Source organism: Papaver somniferum, unplaced genomic scaffold, assembly GCF_003573695.1.
Source record: "Papaver somniferum cultivar HN1 unplaced genomic scaffold, ASM357369v1 unplaced-scaffold_158, whole genome shotgun sequence".
In the NCBI taxonomy this organism is placed as follows: Eukaryota; Viridiplantae; Streptophyta; class Magnoliopsida; order Ranunculales; family Papaveraceae; genus Papaver; species Papaver somniferum.
Window position 1 is genome coordinate 1569167 of NW_020625264.1, and position 11732 is coordinate 1580898.

At 39.7% G+C, this 11732-nt stretch overlaps 1 protein-coding gene across 1 annotated transcript; it reads left to right on the forward strand.

Annotated features, from left to right (window-relative positions):
• Window positions 1-10478: 10478 nt before the first annotated feature.
• Window positions 10479-11732, forward strand: LOC113337091 (uncharacterized mitochondrial protein AtMg00810-like). The gene is made up of 2 exons (XM_026582778.1): window positions 10479-10791; window positions 10906-11732. The coding sequence occupies exons 1-2, from the start codon at window positions 10479-10481 to the stop codon at window positions 11730-11732; spliced, it is 1140 nt and encodes a 379-aa protein (XP_026438563.1).

An 11732-nucleotide genomic window follows, 5' to 3' on the forward strand; every position in this document is an offset into this window, starting at 1 on the left:
TTGTCTTTCAAAAATCCAGCTGCACTCCTTCTCCAAGCATTTAACCAAATCATATTGGACCGAAGCTCTATTGTGATGATGTCTCAGGAAACCAATTAGCACATAAATTGATTCAAACGTTAAAGAAGCTACCCATGAAAAACCGTGACCTTTTTCTGAGATCTCAATCAGAGAACAATTAACTCTTGTACATGAAAAGGATTTCTGTTCAATATCTAGCCTTCGAATCAAAGAAGCCATTCCAATCTATGAACTATGAAAAAACCCAACAAGGAACAAAACCGAGCTATCTATGATCTGTTTTCAAAACACAAGTTCAAACCACCAAACATGGCCTAAGCAGCTTGGGACTAGAGAGAACTCAAGATCAAAACCAGAACTCAGAAAAAAACAAACTCAGAGCTATTTCTAACAGGTGTTGGGAGAAAAGAATCAAACAAGCAAAAGCTCTAGAGCAAAGCAAGAACACACCCCACTAACCAAACAGACTCGGACCCAAGGGGAAGAATCAGCACTGCTGACCATCCTTGGACGTCGGAGAATATCAAATAGCACACTCCCAAGAAGATTCAGACCCAAGGGGAAAGATCAGCCAAGCTGATCCGTCCTTGGACGCCGGAAAAGTTCAGGAGGCTGGGTTGTTCAACTAAAGAAGAAAACATCAAAGAAACTAAGGTGTTTTGTGAGGAAACGCTTCCATCAAGCTACATCACTCCAACGAGAAAGAGAGTTTCAGTTACCTAGCTGCAGCTTGTTAAAGAAAACAGTGAGGATATGAAAATTTCTCTATACCTGGGAGTTCATTTTCACATCTATAAATTGAGGTCAACAATTGTAGCAATAGCACTCCATTCCAACAATGGCTGCCGATGAGAATGTTTTGGATGAAAATGAAGAGGATGGTGATGGTGCATTCGCTGAAATACTGACTAATGGGTAGCAGTATTGTTAGTTTTTCTACCACTTGTGTTGTGGGAATGAGTAATGGGTCAGTAAGTTATGCTGTTAGTGGGTTGTAGTAATGTGTACAGATTCTCACCTATATAATGGCGGGTGTTTTCTTATCTTAATCAATCGAATTCAGTGACTCTACAGACTACAAGTTGTAGTAGAACCAAATCTCTTGTCTGCAGTTTCTTTGTAGTTTAATGGTTTGTTATATTGTCTGTGTGAGTTTATACAAGTTGTAGTATAAAAGTTCCTCACTACTCTGATTCAATTCTTTGGTCCTTAGAAATAGTACTCTGATTTGTAACAATTCTAAATCCGCCAATTTTTTTATTCTTTGCATTTGAAATGGGAAATTTTCGGTGATGCCATTGATGATGAAAATCTATCGATCAGATGTCCTATCATGGTTTCTGCTGAAGGTGTTGACTTGGTTCCTTCTCTTTCTTATTAATTTTCTTTGGTCTGTATTCTATGTAAATATTAACCTTCATTTTCCCCCCTTCGTTTCCTTGGTAGTTGAGAAACTCAGGTGATGAGGTTGTTTGGATATTGAGAGAATCACAGAAACAACTGGTGGTGGTGGAGAACTGGTGGTGTTGAATAGTGGTGATAAGAACACGTATATCTTTACTCTAAATATTACTTTTATGTAAAATCACTAAAATCACTTTCTGTCGCAGTTTCGCCCTATACTACCTCTCACTGTAACAGAATTAAGACTTCTCAAGAGTTATGGCAAGAGGAGGTGGAAAACTAACAAACATTCAAAGATAAATAAAAAGGTGAGTTTACTTTTGTTAGTTTATGATGCCAAAAGCTAAGGTTGATCGGATCATTTTTTTCTTAGTATTAAAGAGTTTAAGTAACTTCTTCTTACCAGATCATATGTAAAAATGTAGAGTTTTTGTGTGAACTAAGAACACAAGCTACTTCAGCAGCTCACAACAACGAACCTACACAGAGGTACATATGGAACAATTTTTCCCTTAATTATCGGAAAAGGAGAAAAAGTTTGTGGATGATATTTTGTTGAAGCAGTATGAAGAAGGAATATCCAGGATTCTTAAGGCTTCTCCATACCCATATATCACATACTACCCAATGGTGAAGAATCGGATGAACATACTGCCCATAAGGTGAAAAAAAATGACATTTGCAATTTCTTTGTGTACATTAAATTAATGGTCCAAAGAAAGGTAATGGGTTCTGAAGTGAATAAAAATAAATGTATACTTACCATTGGCATCTAATCATAGTGAAGAACCATGGATGTAGATCACAATGATGGAACCATTTAAAAAACCTTTGAGTCTCTTTACATTATTAGTACTCTTACCTTCATTTTTATGTTTAATAAGTTTAGATGTAGAAATTGTTATGGGTGTTAGATGTGGGATTTCCTGCAACTACAGAACAGGTTCTCTGAGTTACAAGCAAGAGCCTTTCCCAAAGCCAAATAAACTGACCTAATGTGTAGTGTTGTTATGTGCAATACCCAAAATTGTCAAATCAAGCTTGATCATTTTAGTGGAATGCGGTTTATAGAAATATTGCTTGGTAGTTATGATGTTGGTGGTGGTTGTGGCAGTAGTTGTGGTACGAGTGATTTGAGGAAGTGGTAGTTGTAAAATCATACATACAATTGTTTTCTGAGAGGAAATATCATAACGCGCATTGACAAATGCCATCAGTTTCTTATAACCAGCTTCTGGATAATCTTGAATGGAAATAAATATAATTCACTGTTTTCCTTGGTCAATCCTGCAATATTTGATGTCCAACGCAACAATATTATCACCATCAAAGAAATATATGTAGCATCATTAGAATATTATTAACAACTAAACTAATAATACACATGTAGACAAAAGCCTAGCCAAATCATCTTAGTCTCATTTTTTAAGCTTATAGAAGCTCATATCGGAACAATCAAGATTTGCAGTATAATGAAAACTGAAATGAATGTATTTGCATTTGTAGTGGTGTGTATTAGTACTGATTACTGAATTCAGTTGATAATACAAAATATCTCCAAAGATTGTTTGTTTAAGGTAAGCCTAGAACTCTGTCCGGCAATTTGAATCTCTCTGTAGCCTATCAACAAATTAGAAGCCAATTCCTTTATATTTCTTTTAGAAACCATGGGTAGTTTCAAACGAAAGATGTTAATCAACACTTGCAGTATAATAATGAAATTGAAGATGATCATATATAGAGTTGCTGAATAATTATTTCAGTATACCTCATCAAAACTGCGGGTGATTTGGTGTTTAGATTAATCAAGGGAGCTTCTATTCGACTGTTTGAAATGAGCTTGAACACCCTCTGAAACTCAAACTTGAATCGCCACCTCTAACTTTAAAATCGGACTGTGTTTGATCTTTTCTGTCCACCATATTTTTGATTCAGATCATCAGGGCTGAAATCATTGGTGCTGAAAGATTCAATAGATAGTGCTAATCTGACTGAAGAAATCAGAGATACCGATGTAGAGACTTTCTACTTGAACCAAATCAGTTGCTGCTGGTGGCGTGAGTAGAAGATTCGCCATCATTATGCTGCTACACTGATTGAATTGAAAGCTGGATCGACCACCAGATTCCCATACAAAACTAGTATCACATCCATGATTAGAAGGTTTCCTAACTAAGTGAGCTTATTTTCAGCAGATCTGACATCCCCTTCTTGTATTTGAGTTCAGATCTAACAAGAAGAAGAAGTTGAAAGGCAGCGTTGAAACCCTACTCTCTCACTGATTGTTTGTTTGAAAAACTGAGAGCTTAAAGATGATTACTCTGTTTTTATATACTTACACCTTTAACTTACACTGTTTTTACATCAGGTTTCTAACCTAAATTGTACGTGCAAGTGTGTAGTGTAAATAAGGTGTGAGATTAATTTTCAACCGTTTCATGATGTTCCATATCAACAACTTAGAAGCACATAAGGCGGTTTATTATGCAAGGTTCACACGCGCGGATGCACAGATAGAAACCGAGCAATGAACAAATTGAATCTGTAGTCTATAGTATTGATTGATGATTTCATGACATTTTCAACCACTGATGCATCGCATTGATCTTTGTTAAAGGTAAGTTGGATTACGTATACCTTAGAAAATGAGTTGCCACTAGCCACCAAAGAGGGTTCAACTATCAAAATGGACAGCTATATTTATACTTCATCTAAAGAAAATGACTGTCAAATTACCAGTTCATCTAGCAAAATGAAATGTCAATTCTCCAAAATGAACTGCTTGATTGTTCATCTAGGAAAGAGATATCTCGAAATTGTGTAAGAAGGAGACAACCAGCAAACCTTCATCATTGCGAAGGATTACAAGATACTGACGATAAGAAGAAAGATAAATACATTGCACTGTATTTGCGTCCTAGTTAATAGGCTAACCCTTGCATTAAAATACTTTGTTTTTTCAAGTCCCTTAAACCCGTGAAATGGATAATTCAAAATTCAAATGCTGCTATAGAGTACAGAAGAACAAATGGATATTATATATCTATAATGCTAACCCGAAGAACAAAGGCAGTGCTAGCTAGGTTCCAAACCATGTAGCAATTTAAGAGTTAACCTAACATACATAGAAACAGGGCAATGGAGTGCATTTTTTTAATTTCTTGTGTCCATTGCTCTATAAGGACATCACATTGCGTTGGTGTTTTTTATTGATGGTTGATGCAACTTGGGTCTCAGGATAGTTGAAAAGTTCATATCCAGAATCAGAGCAGAGAAAATTGTATGTTTGCTGAGCCTTAGATTCCTGCAACTTGGGTCTAGGCATTTAAAGGGATAGTTGGACACTTGAAAAGTTATGTACATTATTGAAGACAGAGGCGTTCCTCACTACAAGTTTTAAAGTTATGCATATCTGACCCATAACCAAAGCATACTTCGATTGCGTACATTCATTAGACTGACATAGCAAATTTAAAGTGTTACGTACGTTAAAAAAAAAATGTTATACTTTAGACGGCAGTAATAGAATATATTTATGATTTGCATTCCTTTATTTATAATAAGGAGAATTATCTCCCTAATAACTATTGTATTTTAATTAATAACAAGGTTTCCAAGAGAACATTATTCTCAAGGGAAATTAACCATTATCCAAGATGGTATCAGCTAACCATCGATCCATTTTCTAAAAATCTAAAACAATGGCAGGAGAAAAGAAATCTTTTCACCCGGCTTTTGCCATCACAAACATCAAACACCTAATCCCTGTAATCCTTGATATCAAACAAGATGAATATTCGTCTTGGATTTTCTCTTTGAGCTCCATCTCCAAGCACACAGATTGCTTTTTCTCATTGATGGTTCCACAAACCTTGCTGATATTGATGCTGCCACGGAAAAACAACTAGATGCTCTCTGTCGTCAATGGATGTTCGCCCATCATGACCAAGGATTTGATGCTTACCTTTCTCAAGAAAGGAAGACTCTTTTTCAAGACAACAAAGGCAGCCGTGCTGCACATCTCGAAAGTAAGTTTGTTAATCTTAAATTCTCTGATTTTGCTAATGCTGATGATTATTGTGACAAACTAAAATCACCGTCCGATCGCTTGAGTGACCTTGTTTTTCCAGTGAACGACAAACGCCTTGTGATCCAATTGGTTAACGGTCTTCCGGAGGAATACAATACAGTAGCCTCGTTTATACAACAATCCATGCCTACTTTCGATGCGGCTCGATCTCAACTCCAAACTGAAGAGATCCGACGAACTCATCACTCCACCTCTCCATCTCAGTCCGCCTTCGCTGCTGCTACTCCAACGTACCGTCACAGCAAGGGTTCCCACCAGCAGAGTGACATAGCCCAGCAGCAGCAGAACGACCGAGCCCAGCAGCAGCGCAACAGAGCCCAGCAGAGTGATGGTCGAACTGGATACGGCCCAGCTGCTCCGTACAGTGCAAGCTCACCACTGCTGCCAACTCCTTCTAGGCCCATACCGAGAAGCCCAGCGTACTGGCCTCCCTTTTGGGCTGTTCCATCCTGCCTCTACCCTATCACCAACTCTGCCTTGCCACCTACTAAATCATCCCAGTTTTCTCCCATTTCTCTTGCCGTCTTTTTCGGCCACCCTGGCAAGGACATTATAGATGTCTTACGTACAAATAAATCCATTTATTGTAATAAGAATAATTCTTCCAAACTTTGTCATTCATGTCAAGTTAGTAAACACGTTCGATTGCCATTTTATGAATCTAATTCCACTACTTTTGCACCGTTTGATATCATACATAGCGATTTATGGACCTCCCCTTTAAATATCGATACCAATTTTCGCTATTATCTAATATTGCTTGATGATTTCACAAACTATCTTTGGGTCTACCCTTTAAAATTCAAGTCCCAAGTTTTCAGCAAATTTTTGGAATTTTGTTCATTCGTTCAAACTCAATTTGAACGTAAAATAAAATGTTTTCAATGTGACATGGTCCGTGAATTTGACAACTCTTCCTTTCATACCTTTTCTCGTGAAAATGGTCTTGTTTTTCGTTTCTCTTGTCCCCAAACCTCTTCCCAAAATGGCAAGGCCGAACGCATGATACGCCGTGTCAATGATATCACTGGTACCCTTCTGTATCACGCTTCCGTTCCCCCAAAATATTGGGTTTACTCTCTTCATATGGCATTGTATCTACATAACCTTCTACCCACCAAAGTCCTTAACTTTCGCTCTCCAGTGTCTATTCTTTATCAACGACAACCAACGTATGAACATCTTCGTACTTTTGGTTGCCTTTGCTATCCAAATCTTTCATACACAACTCCTCACAAACTTGCTCCTCGTTCCACTAAATGTGTCTTTCTTGGTTTTCCTCCCAACCACCGTGGATACCGCTGCCTTGATCTTACCACAAACAAAATTATTATCTCTCGTCATGTAACGTTCGATGAAAATGTCTTCCCATTCGCGAATCTCCATACAAATACCCCTTCTAATGTCGAGTCTTCGCCTTCTTTTGTCCATCCGTCATATAATATTTCCTACAATGCTTCTCAAACTTCCACTGCTGTCACCCAACCCACCGTCCCTCTTCCTGGACCTTATACTCCTCCTCACCGTCATCCTAGCTACTATCTCATGCGTCTGTCCAGCTCCCCCTACTGTCCCTCTCCTGTACCTCACTACACACATCCAGCACCTGCTGCCAGTCCAGCCCGTCAGCATCACCTTCTCTCCACATCTGTCCAGAGAGTTTATTCACGTTGTTCCCAGACGTCCTCTCTGCCCAACTCCATCCCACTTCAGTCGTCCTCTCTCCCAGACGTCCTCTCTTCCCACCCACGCACGTCAATCATCCCAGTAAGTCTGTACCTCCATCCTCAGTACCTTCCAATTCCCCCCCAACCACTACAGACCCTACTCCGTCAACCACTACAGACCCTACACCATCCACTATAGACCCTACACCATCCAATCCCCACACACCCACTACAGAACCTACCCCATCCACTACAGCTCCTTCCTCCACAACACCTTCGATCCCTACCATTCCCTCCATTCCAACTTATGCTCCCACCACAGTAGCATCATCCCTTACAGCTCCCATAACTACAACTCCCTCTCGTTCCACAAGTCGTGCCTCTCGTGGAATTTTCCGCCCTATAAATCGTCTAAACCTTCATGTCCAAACCAGTAATCATATCTCTCCTCTTCCTCGATCTCACTTATATGCTCTTAGGGACATAAATTGGAATGCCGCCATGAAAGATGAGTACAATGCTATGTTGAAAACTGTTAAGGATCGAGCAAGAGAGAGGAGAGTATAAACGCGGAAGCATAAAAGACTACATTGATAATAATTCGGTGTGTCAACTTTCATGGCTCAACAGCTTATTTATATTGTTCACAAACTTGACGACCACTCAACGTACTTTCCTAACTAAGATCAAACTCTAAACATAGACACTTTCCTAATATAACTCTCACAACTTAATGTGCATATATCCTAAATATAGACTCTCATATATTATTTCCTAATACCCTCCCTCAAGATGGAGCATGTAGATCATCAATGCCCATCTTGGACAAAAGAAATTTAACTTCAGTTTTCTTCTTTTTTTTCAACACTTTTGTGAAAAAAATCTTCAGATCGTAGTTTAAGGACGTTTCGGTCCTTCGTAGTTTAAGGACATCTTTCGGTCCTCTTCGGAAGTTTAAGGACATTACGGTCCTCTTCGTAGTTTAGGGATATCTTTTGGTCCTCTTCGTAGTTTAAGGACGTTTCGGTCCCCTTCGGAAGTTTAGGGACATTACGGTCCTCTTCGTAGTTTAGGGACATTTCGGTCCTCTTCGTAGTTTAAGGACATTACGGTCCCATCTTCGTAGTTTAAGGACGTTTCGGTCCTCTTTGTAGTTTAAGGACGTTTCGGTGCCAATGCAAGTTTAAGGACATTGCGGTCCCATCTTCGTAGTTTAGGGACATTTCGGTCCTCTTCGTAGTTTAAGAACGTTTCGGTCCCCTTCGGAAGTATAAGGACATTACGGTCCCAATGGAAGCTTAAGAACATTGCGGTCCCATCTTCTTCGTAGAATACTTCTTGTAGTCTTGGTTTCTTGGTTTCTTCGATGGAATACTTTTTGTACTCTCTCGACAACTCATAGGATTTTAACTTACTATTGTTGTTCTTTTCTCATCACCTCTTGGTGATTTTTTTTTTTTCACAACATGAATGTTGTTTCTTCTTCTCTTCTTCCACTCACGCTATTCTTGCGAAACCTTCACACTTCTTTGTTCTTAAATATTCTCTCACAATCTTTCTCTTGTTACGCTTCTGCCACAAGCAATAACTAACATCAATTCTGCTTTCTACAACATCTATGCCACAAACTGTCACACTTTTGCACCGTCACAATTCTTTTGTCACACCTACTGTCACAAACTGTGACCCTTTTTCTATCACACTTCTGTTATTGTTCAACTGTAACAGTTCTTTAGTTACGCTTCTGTAACTGTTCATTACTGTGATTGTTCATTTTTTTTTTTCGGCAAGCAATAATATCTGCTGATCTTAGGATTGTGAAACCCCAAATCTCCAGCAAACGTCGCCTCCATAACTCATATCCATCAACTTCTAAATACCGATAAACATCTCTGTTTTCTTCTCTAGAGCGACTGCAAATGGCCATCAGCACACTCCCATCTCCATACGCACCATACCGTCCCTGTTTCCTTTCCTTCCATCGTAGCCATCAATCCCCGATGACTCTTATCCATGGCACCAAAGAGACGTATCAAGTATTCCTTTTTCATCCTCACTGCCACCATAAGCATCTCTTGGAGTTGCCACTAGGTTCACCATTAATAGTAGCAACCCATCTTTCACAATTCCATCGCTATCATGATCATCACCACAATCAGCAATACTCTGTCTCCCAATACGACTCCTGCAGCAGCTGCTCTTCCATCAAGTTTTCATTACCAGCTCAAACTCTTTCTCTGTATTCACCATCACGATCACTACCAGCAGCAAGCTCATGGCGTACTCAAGAAATCCATAGCATATCTAAGCACCTATCATCTGTTCTTCTTCAGCAACATCAACGAGAATCACCAACAACTCAAGACAATTCGAATCCCAGCATCTCGCTGGCAGCAACATCATCTTCTCTTCTATCGAGTTTCATCACCATCTTGAGATCTTTTCTGTAATCACCACCATGATCGACCATGGTTATCAGCAACATCACATATTCATGATCGATAACACCAAGCCTTCACAGCGTCGAGTATCTCTCAGTTTTATTCACCTCCAATGGTAATAGCGAAACTATCTTCTATTGCTGTCATCTTAAGCTCCATCAGTCACCGGTTGTGGTATCACTTCCAATCACTCATCGTCCTCATTGCTGCCATGCTCCATGCAGATGAGCATTGACCATAAACACATCAACTCAGGCTCAAACTTTTTCAGCATCAACGAACTCGCCTAAACCAATGTTTTACCGGCGATGACCTTAGCTTTTAATCAACAGCCCAGATTTGACATATTGAACTTACAGACGTGATTCAATTACCAACGAACACTTCAGCAACAACAACAAGGCTTGACAAACCTTCAACTTCTTTCTTCTTCACGCAAACAACAACCAAACAACGATTTTTTTTTTGATAACCCTAAAACGGAAAACGATAGAACTTCTATATCTCTTTATCCTTCTCCTCTCTCTTCCTCTCACCTTGCTCTGATACCATGTTAAGGATCGAGCAAGAGAGAGGAGAGTATAAACGCGGAAGCATAAAAGACTACATTGATAATAATTCGGCGTGTCAACTTTCATGGATCAACAACCTATTTATATTGTTCACAAACTTGACGACCACTCAAGGTACTTTCCTAACTAAGATCAAACTCTAAACATAGACACTTTCCTAATATAACTCTCACAACTTAATGTGCATATATCCTAAATATAGACTCTCATATATTATTTCCTAATAAAAACTAATACGTGGGACCTTGTACCACGACCACGTGATGCTCATGTTATTCGTTCCATGTGGCTATTTCGTCACAAATATAATGTGGATGGTTCTCTACAGCGACACAAGGCACGTCTTGTTGCTAATGGTAAATCTCAGCAGGTTGGAGTTGATTGTTTTGAAACCTTTAGTCCGGTTGTCAAACTTGCTACTATTTGTACTATTCTTACTATTGCTACTTCGCGTTCTTGGCCAATTCATCAACTAGATGTTAAGAATGATTTTCTCCATGGTGACCTGATTGAGACAGTTTACATGCATCAGCCTCCGGGATTTGTTGATTATGATCACCCTGATTATGTTTGCCGACTACGCCGATCCCTATATGGTCTCAAGTAGGCTCCTCGGGCGTGGTTTCAGAGGTTTGCCAAGTTTATCACTGATTGCGGTTTTCGTGGTAGTATGTGTGATCCATCTCTCTTTTTTTATCAATCCGGCTCAGATACGGCATATTTACTGCTATATGTAGATGATATTGTTTTGACTGCCTGTAACAATGCTCTACTACGCCGATTCATTGATCTAATGAAACGGGAATTTGCCATGTCTGATCTTGGGCCGCTACATCATTTTCTGGGTATTACTGTCACTCGATCATCTTCATGGTTATTTTTATCTCAGTCAGTTTATGCTCAGGACATCATTGCTCGCGCCTTAATGACACAATGTAACCCAGTGTCTACTCTGGTCGACACCAACTCCAAGCTTAGTGCAACTTCAGGTCCTGCAATTAAGGATCCAACTCTATACAGAAGCCTGGCTGGAGCGTTACAATACCTCACATTCACCCGACCAGATATTTCATATGATGTTCAACAGGTATGTTTATTCATGCACGACCCACGAGAGCACCACATGCAAGCCCTCAAGCGAATCATCCACTATCTTCAGGGAACCATTCATCACGGCTTGTTTCTCTCTGTCTCCACTACTACTGGTTTGACGGCATACTCTGATGCTAACTGGGCGGGATGCCCTGACTCTCATCGATCAACCTCGGGTTACTGCGTTTTTCTTGGTGACAACCTCATTTCTTGGTCATCCAAACGTCAGGATACATTTTCTCGATCCTGTGCTGAAGCTGAATACCGGGGGGTGGCAAATGTTGTTGCTGAAACTACTTGGCTTCGCAACCTCCTTCTAGAGATTCGTCTTCCTCTACGACGTGCTACTATTGTGTATTGTGATAATGTAAATGCGGTTTATATGTCTGGAGACCCTGTCCAACATCAGCGCACCAACACATGTGGAAATACACTTTGTACGTGA